The sequence below is a fragment of the Euwallacea fornicatus genome, chromosome 24 (genome assembly GCF_040115645.1).
Source record: "Euwallacea fornicatus isolate EFF26 chromosome 24, ASM4011564v1, whole genome shotgun sequence".
NCBI lineage: Eukaryota > Metazoa > Arthropoda > Insecta > Coleoptera > Curculionidae > Euwallacea > Euwallacea fornicatus.
Window position 1 is genome coordinate 2309303 of NC_089564.1, and position 19072 is coordinate 2328374.

The 19072-nt window shown below is 33.4% G+C and overlaps 1 protein-coding gene and 1 long non-coding RNA gene across 13 annotated transcripts in view; one reads left to right on the plus strand and one right to left on the minus strand.

Annotated features, from left to right (window-relative positions):
- Positions 1-226: 226 nt before the first annotated feature.
- The window catches only part of LOC136346772 (uncharacterized), a 29055-nt gene continuing 10209 nt past the window's right edge, over positions 227-19072 (minus strand). For 3 of the 12 annotated variants that reach the window (XM_066296197.1, XM_066296195.1, XM_066296196.1), the window contains exons 2-6: positions 17463-17566; positions 12984-13135; positions 12683-12921; positions 929-1139; positions 227-876 (exon numbers count right to left, since the gene is read on the minus strand). In XM_066296197.1, coding sequence (XP_066152294.1) covers positions 551-876; positions 929-1139; positions 12683-12921; positions 12984-13135; positions 17463-17482 — 948 coding nt within the window. In that variant the 5' untranslated portion in view covers positions 17483-17566 and the 3' untranslated portion in view covers positions 227-550. The other 9 variants (XM_066296201.1, XM_066296203.1, XM_066296202.1 and 6 more) reach the window with 7 other exon arrangements.
- LOC136346797 (uncharacterized) lies at positions 1133-5725 on the plus strand. The gene is made up of 3 exons (XR_010733366.1): positions 1133-1527; positions 4938-5093; positions 5147-5725. It is a non-coding gene; the product is annotated as an uncharacterized lncRNA (long non-coding RNA).

Below are 19072 nucleotides of genomic sequence, written 5' to 3' on the forward strand. Positions count from 1 at the left end.
ACGCCTTGTGTATCGACTCTGGATATTTGAATTGAAGCCCTAGAGTGTTGAAAACGTTGGGTGTTGGGTACTCAATTTTAGGTGACTTTTAATTTGAAGTACTCTCAAAAGAAAAAAAATTGGTGTTGAATTGATTCAATGTGTCGGAAATTCATAGGGTGATCACTGAAGAAAACGTTCTCTGTTTTCTATGTCTGCGAATAACTAGAAAATAGCTTCGGAAACCTTAAGTGATTAACCAATTTATTTACACACCCACAAATCGCAGCAATTAAAATAATTAGAAATTTTTGTTTATTTATATAATAGTTTTAACCTAAATAATACTCCGCATTACAAGCTAAAATGGAGTTAAAACACATCTTAATGATTTAACAGTGCCCTTCAGACTAAATTTGGTGAGGAAAGACTATAATAGTATTTTCATATTAAGCGATGATCAAGAGAAAAATGAAGCGTATAGAACTACTTATCTTTAACTATTGGACTATGGCAAAGTGTATGGCTACAATAAGTCTTAAACTACATCATAAACTTCAATTAACAACACTTACATATGATTAGTATGTGGCAAACTACTAGCACTCAGAGTACTTTTGCTTTTCTTCAGCAAGATCTTATCCTTAAATAGATTCAACTTAGAGGTTTCTCTATGGATTGGCACCGGAGGATTCTTTGCTTGAGAGGTCTGTCTTTCCTTCTCTATCTGCACCACAGATTGCAGATCAAAAGAAAATTCGTTGGGCATAGGACTTTGAAGCGTAAGAACTGACGTTTTCACCAATGCGGAATCCTTCATTTGATTTTCATCTGGAGTATCCAAGTAGAATTTGGGCATTGAGTTTTGTCTGATGATGGGAAGCTCTTTGGGAAAGTCTGGAATGAGTAATGTTATAAAATAAATATTAAAAAATTGAATTCAGCTAACCACCAATTTTTAATGATAAACTCTTGGACATTCGTCTTTCCCTTAATGATTTGCCCCTAAGAGTGACTTCCTCTTCTTCATGCACAACGAGACTCCTAGTCTTCGATTTGAAGTCGCTTTCATCTCCTGAACTTGAGGATGTTTTGTCTGGAATGTTGTGGAAACTCACTGATTTCTTAATGGGGAATTTTTCATTTAGTCGAGGTGTCGTCTAAAATACGAAAATTGTCATACGATCAACAGGTACTCATTTATTGTGCTTGCAAATGAATTAGCTCAGAATTAATGTCTTCATTTAAACCATCGTATTAAATAGGATTATGGTAAATTTACGATGTATCTGTATCATCCAGTAATGATACTTTTTAAAATCCAACTGCAATCACGTCACTTCAAAAGCCGCTTTATACTTGTGTTTGTTAAAATGTAAAAATAGGAATTTAATCTAATCAACATTACGATTTTAGAAGTATCACGATGCTGCGGTTTAGCTCAGGTGTTTATGGTAAGAAGTTGTTAACACTACCGTTTCCTTGAGGAGTAATGTTCACAGATTATAAGTTTCCATCACATTTAAGCCGAAAACTTCTCCGTTAAGGGTAAGTGCATCTAAGGGTTTTATATCATCAGGGACCTGTATATTTGATAATTGAATTTTACAGAGGTTATTTGGGTAGGTTTCACTTTGGAGATAAAACGTGCTATTACGAGTTTAAGCATAATTAAGAAATAGTTTTAACTTGTATGTAGCACGATTACCTTGTCAGATACAACATTTTTTACCTAAAATTATTTTCTATGCCATTTCCGAACTCAGCAGGTATCGTTATCCGAAGTCTCTGATTTCTCGGTCGGAATTTCTGAGGGCTTTCATGCATTTATCAGTGTTTCATTCCATTAACGGCAATACTGATTGTAACAGAAAAAACCGGGAAAAAATCATGCGGTCTATCTTACACTTAAGCGATATTTTCACGCAGTAACAGTACACAAATAGAGTGTGGTTTTACGAAAATTCTGAACCTGAATTTTCGATATTTAGAACGAAATTGTGTAAAAGTGCTTGGACTGGTAGATTTTTCATTCAAAGGGGACATTTTTTTTATTGTATTTTCAATCCTTCACCTTCAGCCCCTTAAAAAGGGTAACAACAGTAACTCCCAAAATTTTTAATGAGGAGGGGTGTCGACTGATACCTCATTTTAATGGTAGCGGTACCCTGGTTGTAGCCTCCACGTTTGAAGTCATTGCCATTCTTTCCGTTGATATGACAACTTGTTAAAATTGGCGGGAAAAACTTTTTCGTTAGTAATTATCACAATAAGAGGTGCACACTTTAGAATGGGGATAGGAAGTCCTTTAAAAAGGACATATCATCGAGTCGTTTTGATGAAGGTGAGTTCCACTTCTAATCGTACATGTAATTCATGAATATCATCAAATTACAAAGACAACGCCTTTAACCAAATTTATTTTATTCTATGGAATTCAAAGACGGTCATTTCCAGCAACAAATAAACTAATTAGAAAACTATTGCGAACATTTATTTATCATTTATCCACTTTTTAAAGAAAAAATGACAAATAAAGAAAACTCGCTTTCATCATAACGATCCAATGATATCTCATTTTTAAAGGTCGCCCTACCCCCATTTTGAAGTCTGCATCCCTTATTGTGATAAATAAGTTATTAACTGGAACATTTCTTCCCTACAGATTTTGACAAACTGTCGCATCTACGGGAATAATGACAGTGATTTTAAACTTGGAGTTTATAATTACGATATAACTACCTTTAAAATGAGGTCTCACTCGACACCGCTTTCCGTTAAAAATATTCGGGTTAACTGCCAACCTTGTGCAAGGGCTGAAGTTAAAGTTTAAATAGAATAAAAAATTGCTTTGTCGAATCAAAAATCGACGGGTGCGAGTGTTTTTACAGATTTTCATTTTAAATACTGAAAATGGAGGTAAAAAGTTTTCGTTGGACCGCCCAGTATATATATATACATACACACATTGTATTTTCAATGAAAAGCGATCTGAGATCATTTATAAAGGTCAATTCGACTAAGGCAAAACAAAATAAAAATTTTCAGTCCTAGGACGCCGTCGAATCCTGGACCTAAAATGGAAAAAATATGCACTGGGTGATTCGACGAAAATTTGACTCCCTCTTAATTTTGAAAAACAAGGATTTTTCAGAAAATTCAATCCCCTAACTTCATTGTTAAACGCGTCACAACAACCCTCTTAAAAATTTCATGTGGCACGAAGGGTTGTGTGACATTTCAAATTAAAGGTGTTTTAAAACTACGTTCAATGGTGTAATGTGATTCGAAATCTATCGCTTTTTTTTTTTGAGAAAAACAGCATTATTTTCTGCAAATTTCGTAAAAAATGCAATACAAACTCAGCTTCACAGTGGTTAAACAATGAAAAATTTTCTTTGTTCGTAAGAAATTCGTTAGTCTTCGATTTTTTGTCCATAAACAGTTTTTGCTTTGTGTATTTATTATTATTATTTTTTAATATTTCTTTAACCAACAACTGTTTAAGAGAACAAAATCAAAAACAAACCAATTTCCAATCAATAAAGAAGTGCTTTACGCACCATTTAACAGAGTTTACAAACCCTTTTACGAAATGTATAGCTGTTTTTCTCAAAATTAGCCGATGGATTTTGAATTACATTACATCATTGAATGTCGTTTTAAAGGATCTTTAATTTGGGGTGTCACACAACCCCTCATACGATTTAAAAGTATGACTCTGACGCGTATAAGGGCGAACTTTGAGGGTTGAACTTTATATAAAAATTCGTCCTCTTCGAATACTGTTTTGACGTATTTTGGAAATTTCCCGAAAAATTCTTATTTTTAAAAATTAAAGGGAGGTCAAGTTTTTATTGGATGACCCTGTATACTTTATCTTTTAATAAATTCAATAAGACATCTTAGACTTATTTTTATTGATTTTTGTGATTCATTTGCTTGTTTGCATTATTAATTTTACACTTTTTAAACAATTACAGTAAACGCGTGTGTGCTTTGTAGGATTGTCCGTAAAATGTGTCCCATCATAAGTTTTAAATATTCTGTTTGCATGTCTCAAGTATTACTAGGGAGGCATCTCTTAATATTTTCAGTAAATATCCGTATTAAAATTTTATTTCTCAGTACAAAGGAGTTTTTTTACCTTTAATTTTGTCATTAAGGGTGGATTTGTTTAATGTAAGTCTACTCCTGTTTTGAACCTTTGTTGCCCATTTTGATACGTTTAAATGTTTTTTGCAAAGCATTTTCAACAAAGTTCGCAACATTTACACCTGTTTTTTCATTATATTGCCTCACCACGGTGGCTAAGTTCATCACACCTGTTTTCAAAATTTTAAATTTACAAACGTGCATATACACAAGACAATTATCCTATTTGTGACTTTGAGGTTGGTACAAGGTGATATATGTACGTTTTCCTACCTAGGGGGATTCGATTGTTATTGTACTGTTTGAATAAGAAATGTGCAGTTTAGACCGATCTTTAATTGGCATTCCCTGTTGAAATAATAAATGTACTTGTTCATCTCGTACAGGGTGTGTCATTTTCAACGCTGTTGTTGCATATTTCCATCGTGAAGTGATTTCAAAACGTGGATTATCAATTACTAAATGAATAATTAATGCGAGTCCATCCCTTGTATTTCTGTTATCTTAAATTGTATCAATGTGGTGCAAGCATTGGTTGATAGACATTTTTTAAAGTCGTATTTTTTTTAGCTAACGGGATATAGCCTATATTATTAGTTAAATCGATAGCTCTCTACAACATATTTATCTCTAATAATTTCTGAAAAATTATTTGAATAAATCACTAAAATACAGGATGTCTCAGCTAAAAAACATATATTACGTATCCAGAATGTTTGAAAAATTGGGAAAAATTGAACTACGTCACTGGATTCCAATTCACAAAAAGATATCGATATGCGTTTAATTATGTATTTTCATAGGTTTGGAAATAATAAAAATACCAGGGGGAACACAAAGTAAGTCATATTGAAAAGCTATATTTTCTAAGAACATTAATTTAATTTTAAGGGAGCTATGGTAAATCCAACAAGAAATGGAAATTTCAAGGAATCAAAGGTCAGAGATGTGTAATAAAAGTTAAATAAATTCGAATTAGAGTATATAGATAACCAACCTTTTAAATTTGCAGGGAATGGAGATTTCTGAAAATGACCGAAGGAAGGACGTGATTTCGAAGTTATTGATCGAACCTCTATTCGCACTCTTAAGATTCATAGCGAAATTGCCATGACAACCTTTCCAACACTTACGTAGTATTAATTTTAGAATTCAAATTTGAGAGCTGGTTAATTATTTGATTCACTGTTCAAGAAAATTTATTTGAATAGAAATTTTGTATAAACCCTCCTCGAAAGCACCTAGTATGAAGATAGAAGTGCAAGCTATTGATGGCCACATCACCAAGACGACACCAAGTATCCTCAGCATATCACTGATGAACGTCTCCCAGTTTCTACCGATTTTTTTAACAATGTGGTTTTTATCCAGTTTCAGCAAGGTGGTTTTTGATTTTTGCCGTCAATTTTGAAATAGAAATTCTTTTTTCATGACGTTACGAGATTACATTACAGAAACCCATATTTAGAATTGCGGATTTTTTAAGGACGAAACAGGGGGAATCCTTAAGGAACATCCTGTACTTACTTTTGAAAATTTCCCTTTCAGCTGCTTTAATCATGGAAAATTTAAATAAGGAAATAAATGAAACTTAGAAATAATGTGAGATATTCAAAAAAACATCTAAAATTGTTTTAGTTAGTTAGTTGGACTTATTTCAATATAGGTTTACCATAAAGGCATCATATAAGGAACTACTTTGACCATCAGAAATATCAACATTTATTTTATTGTATGTTTTTGTACCGATAACATTCTTTTGGGGGTGGAAAAAAGTAGAGCAACTCTCAAAGGAAGTAAACATTTATTCTTAGAAACGAACTAAAAACAATATTGTTTAATATATTGCAAAAAAATCCTTGTTTTTAATAACCTCCTGGCATCTGTTGGCCATTGACCTTATTAGCTTTGATATTATTATGGGATCCACGCTGCGTCAAGGCTTCTCTCAATGTTTCAAATAATTGACCAGTACTCGTGTAACTTTGTCTCCGGATCTTTTGGTCTAAAATTTCTCAGAGGTTTTCAATCGGGTGGAGATCAGGGGATTGTGAAGGCCATTCCAGAGCATCGACATTTTCTCTCCTAAACCATACTTTTACGTATTTTGACGTACGTTTAGGATAATTACCATGTTGAAAAATATGTCGTAAGGGCATAACCTCATCGGTATACGGCACCATTTGGTTCTCCAAGATGTCCTTATATTGAAACCTATCCATGTGGCCTTCTCTTTTGTGGAGTGCACTAACACCGCAGCTCGAGAAACAGCGCCGGATCATAATTGACCCACGTCCGTGCTTGATTGATGTAGGACGTGTGTATTTAGGACTAAGTCTCTTGCCCTTAGGGAAACCTTACATAGGTCATGCCATCACTGTTGAATGAACAGAACTTTGATTCGTCGCTCCAAATGTCGTTTTTCCAGTCGTTCTCTGTCCAACGCAAATGTGATTTGGCAAAATTGAGGCGAGCCCCTCTGTTTCCCTTTGATAACTGCGGTTTTATGGCTGCTCTTCTGCCATATAACTTAGCTTCTATCAATCTATTCTTTATAGTCCTCGAGGTGACTTCAATTCCAAGTTCTCCAGGAATACGGCGTTTAATTGTTTTGGAACCAATAAAAGGTTCACTTTTTTCAAATTTTATAATTTGTTTGTCCTCATATATATTAAATTTTTTGGGCCTTCCGGATTTCTTCTTGACTGGACTGTTCCCGATTTTGTTTGATAATTCGGGAAACAGTGGACTTGTTTAAGTTAAACGTCTTTGCAATTTCACTCTGCTTTCGACCACTCTCGTGTAAATGAACAATTGCTTCTTTTATTTCTAGAGAAAAATATTTTTTCAAGGCATGTTTACTGACACAAACTTGTAGTTGAAACGAATATCAAGGTAAAAATTGTTTAAATATCTCGTATCGTTTAAAATATTGCTCTACATTTTTCCACCCCCAAAAGAATGTTATCGGCATAAAAAAATACAATGAAATAAATGTTGATATTTCTGATGGTCAAAGTATTTCCTTATATGGTACCTTTATATTAAACCTATACTGAAATGAGTCCAACTAACTCAGCTGTAATTATATCGTTTTTTTAAGTAGCTCTACAATTTTTCCACTACTGTACAGGGTTATTTCCCATATTTTTCCTCGGCCATAAAATCTTTATTTTTGAAAATAGAAAAAAACAGTTAAGACAAATGTTTTAGTTTTTATTGTGAATTATCAGAATCCGCCATCGGATGAAACAAACGAGCATCGTAAAATCGTCGAAAAATGGCAAGTTGTGTTTTTTTAAATAGAACACCCTGTATATTTATATCTTTTTGGAATCTGCTCTCCTCCCTGATTTCAAATATATATATATGTCATATATTTGTTCTCGCCGTGTGCCCTATTGACACGTTTGAAACTTTCATTCTCAAATCAAAGTTGCCGTGGAAAAAAACATGGCTGCAGCTAGCTGTCATTGTTTTGTAAACATTGTCAGTAGTAACGTTGCCAACAGATCGCAACGAAATATTTTCCCATGGGATAATCTGTTGAAAAGAAAAGTTAAATATAGTGCGACTCTATGATGGAAATGGAGGAAATTCTGAAAGAACACGCCAAAATATTCGATACCATTTTCCAAATATACAAACTCCACGTAGCAGACCTATAAGGAATATAATAAAAAAATTTGAAGAGGCAAAGACTTTGGAAAGGAAGAAGAGAGTTATCCAAGAGAATAAATTGATTTAAATATCTTGTATTTTGAAGGTAATGATTTTGATTATTGAAAGCATTTTTCAGTAACTCAACATTTCAATATTTTAGAAAATCCTTACATTTCAATACGTACAGTGGCTAGAATTTTTCACAAACTTACAGAAAAGTTTATAATGTTTTGAAGAAACACAAGTATCACCTGTATAAAATACAACCAGTTCGGGGATTGACCGAAAATAGTATTGTTCAGAGACAAAATTTTGTGCTGAAATATTAGGAATGTTGGCAGAAGACACAAATTTTCCCAGAAAAACCATATTCACAGACGAAGCTCCCTTTACGACATCTGGCATGTTCAATTGGCGAAATAAACGATATTGGAGTACGAACAATCCTCATGAGCACCAAGCAGTCAAAATTCAGGGCCGTAAATCGATGAACGTGTGGTGTAAAATTTTGGTCAATAGAGTTTTGGGATCAGTTATTTTTGAAAATTCCTTAGCTGGTTAGAAAATGAAAGCGAAAACCTTTTAGGAGAAGTACCAAATAGAGAAGGGGTTGTTTGGTTAAAGGAAGGAACACCTTCACATAATGTCCGAGGTATTATTAAATTTCCTAAATATTAAGTACCAGATGTGGATAGGCAGACATGGATCAATTAGATGATCAGCAAATAGTGCCGATTTAAATGTAATGGGTGTCTTTTTATGGGGTTTGCTAAAAAACAAAATTTGTTAAGACAGGCCTGAAAATCTCGAAATGCTTCGAAATAAATTAAACGGAGAAATTTTGTTGCTTAACACAGAAGATAACCATTTTATTAAGAATGCATTATTCAAATGGAAAAATAACATAACCAAACGTTCCGGAGTGCAAGGATATATAGAAATATAAAAAAAATAACTTAAGAACTGTTAAAATATAAAACGTTAGTAGTTACTTGTTTATTTTTATTTAAATAATGTTTTTTCCATGACAATTTTGATTTGAGAATGAAAGCTTTAAACGTGTCCATAGGGCACACAGCGAGAACAAATGTATGACATATATATGAAATCGGGGAGGCGAGCAGATTCCAAAAAGGTATAAATATACAGGGTGTTCTATTAAAAAAAAACACACAACTTGCCATTTTTTGACGGTTTTACGTATCATCGTTTGTTTCATCCGATGGTGGATTCTGATAATTCACAATAAAAACTAAATCATTTGTCTTAATTGTTTTTTTCTATTTCCACAAATAAAGATTTTACGGCCGAGGAAAAATATGGGGAATAACCCAGTACATACTTAATTTTTTCCTTAAGTTTGAACAATGTGTAAATTTTTAATAACGAAAAAAATTAATACCTACGTGCAAAATTTAACGCAGCCGGTTTTAATTCAAAAGCAAACTTAAGATAAATTTTTCTTAATCTTTCTAGTCTGAGTAAATTGAATATATTATCGGAACGCATTAGAAGTCATAATATTATGTGTATTCTTATCTTTGATTCTCTTAACATGCAGACTCGTTTTAGGTGTTTTTATCAGGCTTTAGATTTAATCTTACAGGAGTAGGTCATTATACCTTTATAATCATGTTTACACATATAAATAGGTCATGCACTAATTGAATTCGCGTGATGTGCAACTTAACAAACTTAATCAGGAATCAACAAGAGATTATGATTTTATTGGTATTAATGAGCGAACGAGAATATGTTTTAATAGATACATGAAAGATGTTGCAGTTTGATATTACATTTATTCCCTCAAAAATAATTGGATTTGACCCAGCGCAATTTTCCCGATGACTGTTGCCCACGTGTGCATATTTTATTATTAGCTTTTATTCATTATTTGTTGAATATCAATTAAATATGCGTAATTTGTTTTACTACCTCTAAACAGACTTAGTACAAATATAATAAAATTGTACAGATCTTTGTTGAATCGTGCATGTTTTTTATCTATTAGATTTTAAATAAACTTTTCTGGGGTTTATCAAATGATTGTAGGATTTACAACATTAATTTCATCATCATTTAATTAAAGTTAATGATCTATTCAACAAAGGAATGGAGCCGTTAAAGAGAAATAGAAAGAGGGTGTAGGGTAACCCGGCGAGTATTTCCATAAAAGGCCGAGCTCATATCTTTTTGACTCCATTTTTTCCTTTCCATGCCCATCAGACTACGCTCGCATGTGCCTATGTCTTCGGTTACGTTCTATAGATAATCATATCAACAAGTAATCAACTTTGAGTTAAAAGTTTGGAAGGGAGAAGATCAAATTAGAGGCGATTTCGGTCGGCCACTGGCACCCTCCCTGTGTCTCAAATCGTTACATTCGCTTCTCGTCCGATTTATGGGAGTTTCAACGAATCAATGTATGGTATTCAAGGCATACCACAGGTCGGTTGAAATCGCCTTATGATTAGTCGCCTGCTACATACCTTAGAACCTAGAGCGAAGCTCAGTTTTCTATCCAAGGTGTACTTATAAGTACATTTTTCAGTACCACCCCACCATTAGTTAACCTCAGAGTACCATTACTCTGCCAGATACTTTTAGTTATCTACATATTCTTAAAGACGGTGTTCTGTCAAAGTTAATTTCACGATCACAGTCTTTAGGGCCTAAGCTTCCTTACCGAGTTATCTTTAGTTGGAAAACTGGGTAGTTGGCTAAGAAATAAGCACAAACTGTCCAAAAAATTTAAACAGTAACGAATTTGTTGTAATAATGAGGTGTTCTTAGATATATTACCACGGTTGAAAATAAACTTCGTTTTGACTTTAAGCACAGCAGTAATTGATATAATTAAACATTTTAAATTCTCTTTTGGTAAGATTGAATTCGAGAATTGTAGTAAACACAGATTTGATCATAAGCTGTACAAGAAATGTATACCTGCTTATATTCAGATCTTTACAAAAATTAAATAAATTTGAGGAAACTTTAACTCAGAAACTGTCAAAATAATAAGGAAATACTAAAGATTTTTTCCTAAGTGTCCCTAGGTGTACCTTAGAAATAGAACCCACAGTAAATGAAAATCAACTTAGAGATAAGTTTATTCTTCGAGAATATAGAGTTAACCAACAAATAGACAGAAAAGACAGGAATTGTTTAAGTAATCTAGCGGAGCGACGAGATGTGCCGAAATTATATTTGAAAAAGTGTTTGAAAAAGTTAGTTCAGTACATAAGGAATGTAAGTTTGTAATTAGGTACATCATACGTGTATGATTAAATTCGGAATAAAAATAACTTTCAACATTTCTAATAAAAAAGACCATATTGAATAAAAATTAAATTGATGTTGGCTAGAAGTAGAAACGTCTGGTCACATTTTTTTTTATTATAGTTTTGGTTTACTTTATGCTTAATTGTTGTTGACTTTGGCTTACGTTTATGTTCATTGCACTAAAATTTCTCCTCCTCACTTTACAACATAAACGTTAAAAATTTTAATTTATGCAAAAATTAACTTGTTTTAAAAGTATATTCAAAATAATTAATTAAATAAAAAATATACAGGATGTAATTTCGTTAGTCCGCTTTTATAGTGAAGTTTTCAACTACTTTCAAATATTGTACAATCAGAAAATGATCCAACTTGAACTAACCAGAACTAAAAAAGAAAATGAAAAAATGCTGGGAGGGGAAATTTGTCGAAAAATTTCACCAAGAATTCAGTATCTTTTTACGATATCTAATTAAAAAGCTTATCAAATGCCCGTCGAGAAATTTTGCTTCCACACTCGTAAAATTTTGAATTGAAAATTCATAATTGAAATATTTTCGGAATTTCAAAAATGTGAATTTCTCTTATTAATTAATCTCTGAGTAAATAACTCACCCTAGGGACGGTACTGATCATAATTATAGTATGTATAAGTGGCACAATAGAGATATTCAGAACAAGAAATAAAGCTGTATAAAGCTAAAAAAATAAATAAATAAGGGCATCAAGGAAATAACCCTTTTGAATCGCTAGCTACAGCTTTAAAAATTCGTTAGGTATGAGGTCTCAATTCAATTTGGCTCTTCTACTTAGGCTAAAAATTAACAGAATCCTGGATTATGCTACCAAATATGAACCTTTTATAGATGCTCATATTTGAGCACAACAGAAATCTACACAGTAATAACAAACAAATCTAATTTTAAGCTTTTTAGAACAAATACATTTTCTTTCGAGAACTTTATTACTCTCGGAAATTGTTTTAATAATATCGTTACAAAATGTATGTAGTAATGAAGATTAAAGTTACGGGTAAATAGATATTTATAAGTTATCCATTAACTTTTCATGTATTTGATATACTACATCGTATGTATTATTCATATACGTCGTTATAAGATAGAAATACAATAAAGATCTACACAAAGATGTAAAATAGCTCAATCAATTTTTAAAGAATTGTTCCATTAGTTTAACTGATACATACATATCACACGAAAAATATATTATTGTAATAATCATTGTTGGTGGAATAATACTTATTAAAATCCAGGCCATTCAGAGCACGTCATGATCCCAACCACCAATAATGGTGCTTAAGATCGTGTTTAGCGGTTGAGGTTCACTAAGGCCCAGAATACCAAAGTCCTGGTAACTTACCAAAAAGAATGTCAACCATATGATCATGTATATAGATATATTGGCCAATGTTCTGCTACAATTCCATTGTTTCTGTGGAAATGATCTCATTGTTAAAGCTACGAGAACTTTGATAGCGCCGCGAATGTATCTATTAGTATGAATTGCATGAAAGTATTTCTTTTATTTTGTAATTAAAACAGTCGCTAATTTGGTCATTTATCTTTCAATCAGAAAAACTTACTTTTTTCTTTATAAGATTCTCTTGAGTCTCACTTTCGGTACCGTCAGTGTCGGTGGTCACTTTTTCAGCCATCTTCTCCTCCTTGATAAATGGCATATTGGTCAGAAAATTGGTCTCGAGATCCTTTGAATTCTTCTCAGGCCACTTCAGTCTTTTTCTTGGTTGTTCCATCACAGGTTGTTGTTGTTCTTTATGTTTCTTAGGCTCCAGAGGATCGATTGTGACAATTGATCTCCCAGCTAAAACAGACAATTTACACCGTTAAATCATTTACGAAGGAGTTCAGTTGTCACGATTTTACCTATCACAGCTACACTATCATAAAATGCCATGTTATCGAACATGTTGTTATTTTTTTCGCCTGATTTTTTTACGGGTTCCTCGTACATTGCAATGCTTTCGTCGAAGCAAAATTTTTCTTCTATGAGGTTCCAGTAACATGTTTCCCAACAACTGGAACACAAACACATAACTGAGCAACTGGAATTATCATAAATATGTTTTATATGTTTGGGACGGATTGTTCAGGTTAGTTCATAATTTATTTTATTTTTGAGGATTGGTACTCAGACACCAGTAGCCGTTATTGGAGCGGTGGAATTGCACGTTATTTTGAGTTGAGAACTGAGAGTTGAGTAGTTGAGTAACTGAGAACAGTGGTCAATTCTACTATTGCAACAACTGCTTCTGGTGTGTGAGGCGTTGTTCATGAAAAGAAGACAAAATAGAATATCAAATAAACATAAAAATAAAACGCGCGCATTTCTAGATGAATGCATAATGTCGAAATTATGGGACAGATTCACGAGAATTCAATTATGGCTATTTTTCGCACCAGAAATTATAATCTTACCAACTGCACAAATACATGGTTCAGCGAAAGAACATTACGAATCACATTTATTCCAAGCACATAAACAAATTAACTGTCTGTAAATCAAATTTTTAAGAACATGAACTGAACTGAAGAAGAAACTGTTAAACAGATTTTACTACATGTGCGAGATGAATTCTCACACAGAAATGATTTTAGTTATGACGGAAATTTTGCGCTAACACTTGTAAATGGTATATGCAAACAATAAATTTAATTTAGCTTTTGATAGAAAATGGTCAGTAATCTGAAAAATCCGATCAGAGTGATGAAAGTGGATTCACTTGATTTATTGATTTTGTGGTGTTGCGTATTTAATGAGGCAACGGTCGAGTTTTACGGTTTGTTGGAAATTGTGATTTAAGCTCGTAAGTGGCGTTTAAGATCAGTATAATAATAATTTACTGCTGACCCATATTATAAATCTTAAAATTTAAATGTCACGGATGTTTAATGGAAAAGGAAGGTTTAATAAATTATTAACAAAGTCTTCGACGCACTCTTTACCAATACAGGACTCTTGGTATTTTCACCAAACTGCAAGACTGAGACTCAATGTCTGATATTTTTATATTAACTAAATTGTAACCAGAAAAGCATTGAATTAAAAAAAAAATTAAGTTGAGGATGGTTACCAAAAATGAGAAAATCGGATGTAAAATAGAATATCGCCACGTTGAAGAAGAGAAGATGTTGCAATGATGAAAAAATCATCCTTTTGAATTACTACGTCAAATAAGCTGAAAAAATAAAAACAATTTTCTCAAAAGTTCACTTTTTTCCAAATTCCTCCGAAAGCCATCGGGATTTTTTCGATTTTGAAATCGCACATACTTAAACTCAAAATTGAACAGCATAACCTTAATTTATTCTGTGATGGTTACTGAAACCTCCATGGTTGAGTACCAGAGATTGATGCTCTGTAGTGGAACCTTAATTACATTTGATAAACATTTTTTATTATTAATTTTAATTATTAAATTATATTAATTTAAATTTTTAATTAATTCTAAACTTGATTAAATTCTAGATTCGAGAATGCTTTAGGGTACAGTAGGCCCTCTTTGAGCCCTAGAACGCTAATTTCAAAATTCAGAGCGGTTCACACACAATACGGATTTCCGCGGGACCTCACAGCTACCAAATTTTTTTAATTTTTCGGTATAACATTAACTTTTAGACATAAAACACTTTACCTAAATTGACCTTAAAATATTACAAGAAATCCGAAAATGACGAAAAAATTAGTATATTCCACATAAATAACCAAGTTGGTCGTTATTTTCGGTATAACTGGAAAAACCGCTATTTAGAAGATATTCTACTGGACCTCAAAATCGTCGATTTAAGTCTGAAATCAAATTTCGTTGGGCTACGATAGTGGAAAGTCCATAATTTTTTAGTTAACGAGTGGCGTAGCTAACCCTGTATAAATGGTCACTTGCATGACTTGAAATTGATTGCCCCTGCAAGTTGTATCGAATTTGATACAAAATAGGTCTTCGTGTCGTAATGTAAAAATACACACAACACAAGCTTTTCCTTCATAGTTTAACGCATATGCTGGCACGTGTTATTCAGGACCATATAACCATACACTAAGAAAATAGCTTTACTTTTTACTGTTGAGCACATTTTACAAGTTTTTGGGGGCAGATGTAAGTTAAAGCTGTTTTACATGGGAGGAAATCGATATTTATTTTACCTGGCATGAAATAACATTCAGGAATTTGAAAGCTCTGAGATCACAACTGTTGTTCGGCTGATTGAGCTTCTAACCAAATCAAAATTTGAAGAAAAAGTTCACATGTACCAATTCTATCTAATAATGACAGCAGTAATAATTCAATTTCGATAAAAGAGATTTCAAGCAAGTTATCAATGTTTCCACAATACACTTTTCCTCCAGAGTAGTGATTTTCTCAGTTCTACGCCAAAATTCAAAAATTATTTGATAATTCTTACCCCTGAATGTTCGAACAGTGAAATGGCTAGAAGTAATAAAAGAACTTTCCATTGAAACTAAAGAAGTGGAAGGGCGCGAAAAGAGTTTTGCGAGAAATTCTGCAGCAATTCTGGAAATAAATTAATCAAAAATAAAATTAGTCAAGGGGTGTATTAATAATAAAAAATATTTGCTCATTCAGCACTTCAGGGGCTTTACCAAGGTCTTTACCCTTTGAATTTACTTTGAATCGCTCTTATTTATCATGGGCGGATATTTGTTTATGAATTGGCTGCTTTCACCGCAAATGAGAAAGCATCCCGAAATGAATCAACAATAATACTAACTAATACGAACCACCGCATTGTTACCTACATTTAACATACTTCAAAGTGGACATGATTAATGGCCCTTAACGGACGCGGGCCGCAAGAACTCCACATCACTCTTGGACTTCCAAATTCGGTTACGCATTTCCTTATGGACCACAGATGCTCTTCAATCGACAAACTTCAATCCTGTATATAATTTGTTCATATCGATATGTTAACGTGAACAATTTCGAACAAGCCGTGTTGACTGATGTTGAAATTTACAATGTATTTATTGGGTTACGTTCACCGTCATAATCATCATCACATGGAACTACACAAATATCTATAAATACTGAACTTATCCGTTCATGATTTTCCTTGTTAAAGTGAGGTAAGCCCCAAGCAATAAAACTGATCTTTAGACCCTGGGGTACATACATATACAGCGCGATTCAGAACAATAAAAGACATCTCAGTATAAGACCTCGTGTTTGCACATGTCTTCCGGAGTTGTTGCGGCTTTAGGATATTTTAAGACGGTTCTGTGCAAAAATGTTGCATTTTAATTTACTTGTGCAAAATAGTACTAGAGTCATTGGCGAAAATGTCTTCCTTGAAGTTCATTGCACTTGTTTAAACGACGTACACGGTTTCTGTGGACTTGGTTGAAATTTTGATAATGGTTTTGGACCGCTTCGAATGCCGCAGTGATTCGTGGAATTAGGTCTGGCCCTGTTTCCATTGGCGTTTCGTCAGCCAGATACTCGATATGTCTCTGCAGAAAGAAATTTAAAGGTGTTAGGTCGGGCGACCTAGGGGGCCACCAAACAGGTCGATCTCTGCCGATCCAATGTTGTCCGAGCCGACGATCCAAACACTGAACATGACATCCAAATGCATTTCAAACAATTGCATTATTTCGTACAGAGAAATTAAAATAAAACGTATCAAAGCTCGATAAAGCACATGTTTCCACATAACTGCCCCAAAGCGTCATGATGCTGTAGTGCCTTACAGAGACATTTTTGGATATGGGTCTTACGCTCAAATATCTTTTATTGTTGCACTGAAAAATCCCTAGAGGTGTGATCCCGTAGTTCTCCAACACCCTGTACATTTAATTCCTGTATGTGTTCAATCTACTTCTCTTCGGCTGATTTCAACACTAAGCCAAAAGCGGTTTTTAACATATTCGTTCACAATACCCTATACCTGGCAATTAACATAGACGGAAATTAACAGTTGAGATAATTAAAATGAACTATTAAAGAGAGTTTGAAGGAACAATCAGTACACACAAACCTTCACGCATTTCAATTCTCATATTTTCCTTGTGCTTTGATATATCCGTACGGTATTAGTTATTAAATATTATAGATTACTGTAACTAATTTAAATTATAGTGGTTTACATTCCATAACTAGCCACATGGCACATTCACATTCTGGCCAGTCAAGACTCATTTAGTCATTCTCCGAATTTAATTACTGTCACAAGGGTCCTTAATATAATTTAAGTAGATCGGGGTACCACGATGGAAATCTTCGGTAATCACACTTTTAAGATCTACATTGTTTCGTTATATCAATTGTCGAAGTAGTAGGGATATCCTTAAGGCGTGCGGGAATCATATACTAAGGTACTTACTCTTGACAACATCTGCACATTTTGCCACAAACTTTGTATGAATTTGATTGTCACATATCCACCTGCGCAGGTTGACTTTTTCAAATGTGACGACAATCTATTATCTGAGATAAGATATAATTTTAATTTGCTGAAAACACAAGTTTAAACCTTTTTCTACCTTCTAATCATTTTATAACGATACTTACTGGCACGCGAATTTTCAAAAAATGATACTTTTTCGAAATAATAGAATTGATTTATGATTTTTCACGATAAGACTGGTTGGTACCGAGAGTGTCGTATTTCGCGGACATCCAGTCTTGATTTAAAAATATCACCATTGCGTCAGCATAGAGTTCTACTAAGGGTATTTTAAGAAATTATTTTTATTGTCTTTGTGCATTTCAAGTATTGGGCTGGACATGTCGGCTGATTGATGGCGCTTGATTTAAGTGTGGATTTAAATAACCTGTTAAAGATTAGCGATTTTCGAAACGAGCGTGCCGGTATTGCTATATTCAATAAAATAATAAAGAAATTGTTATTTACATTCAGCATTCCTCAAAGTAGACACGATAAACGATCCTTAACGTATGGCGGCCGTTAACAATTAGTTAATGGACACGGGCCGTGTAAATCGAGTAAAGGAACCCGTGTTACGGTTACGAACGGTTATAAGGCTAGAAATACGTTGCATGGAAAGGAATATGGAATGTGGTTATGAGGACATTAACTCTCAAGTCTTATTTAAGAACCTACACGTGTATTAACTTTTTTTTGTTGTAGAAAATACTGTGTCTTTCGAGCATATAAAAAAAATTTTAGTTTTTTCTCAGGTCAACTAAGTGTTACAAGTGTAACATAACAAGGTGTAACACACCATGCGGCTTAAGTAGTTGCCCCCGTTAACTTTTTAGCAATTTTCTTTAGTCAAAAGCAGCACTAAACGGGACAAAAAATGCATTTCTGACATGTTCATCAGCCATGAGTGATAATTTGGAAACCAACTTAGGCTTTTCAGGCTAGTTCAGTGCAATGTACAGGGTGTCAAGGAATAACGTCGATATATTTTAGAGATTAAAATAATAAAACAAAATCTTGTAAATATACTCCAAAAACTGTTTCTTGAACAATCTAGGATCTCTTAAGAGGGTAAGTCTGAAAGCGATTTCGCTTCATTATTTTCGAATTTGTGAGGGAAAGAATTAGAGAATCCATCGGGACAAATGAAGGCAATTTTCAACATTTGCTGTGAATAAGTGATAAACCCTTAATAACACTAGTCTTGTTATTGTTGGCTAATAAAACAATAATCCTGTTGCAAATATGCCTGCTGATGCACTAATGTTTATACATAGTTTATACAAGATACATTGCGATGTCCATGTAACTGTGCATCAGTTCGTAAAGAACCATTTTTCTGGAAAACGATCTGTCCTAACAACATGAAATGAGAGAAAATTTTTTATTTTAAAATAAAAAAGAGTAATTTCATTTCAAAAATTGAAAAATGTTATTAAAAAAAGTTAAGGCAGCTTTTAGGTAGGAGACTCCCTGCACGTCACGCTATCGACTAAAATTTGTGATTATTAACGCAAAAAGAGTTTCCCGTTTCATTTTATTAGTTT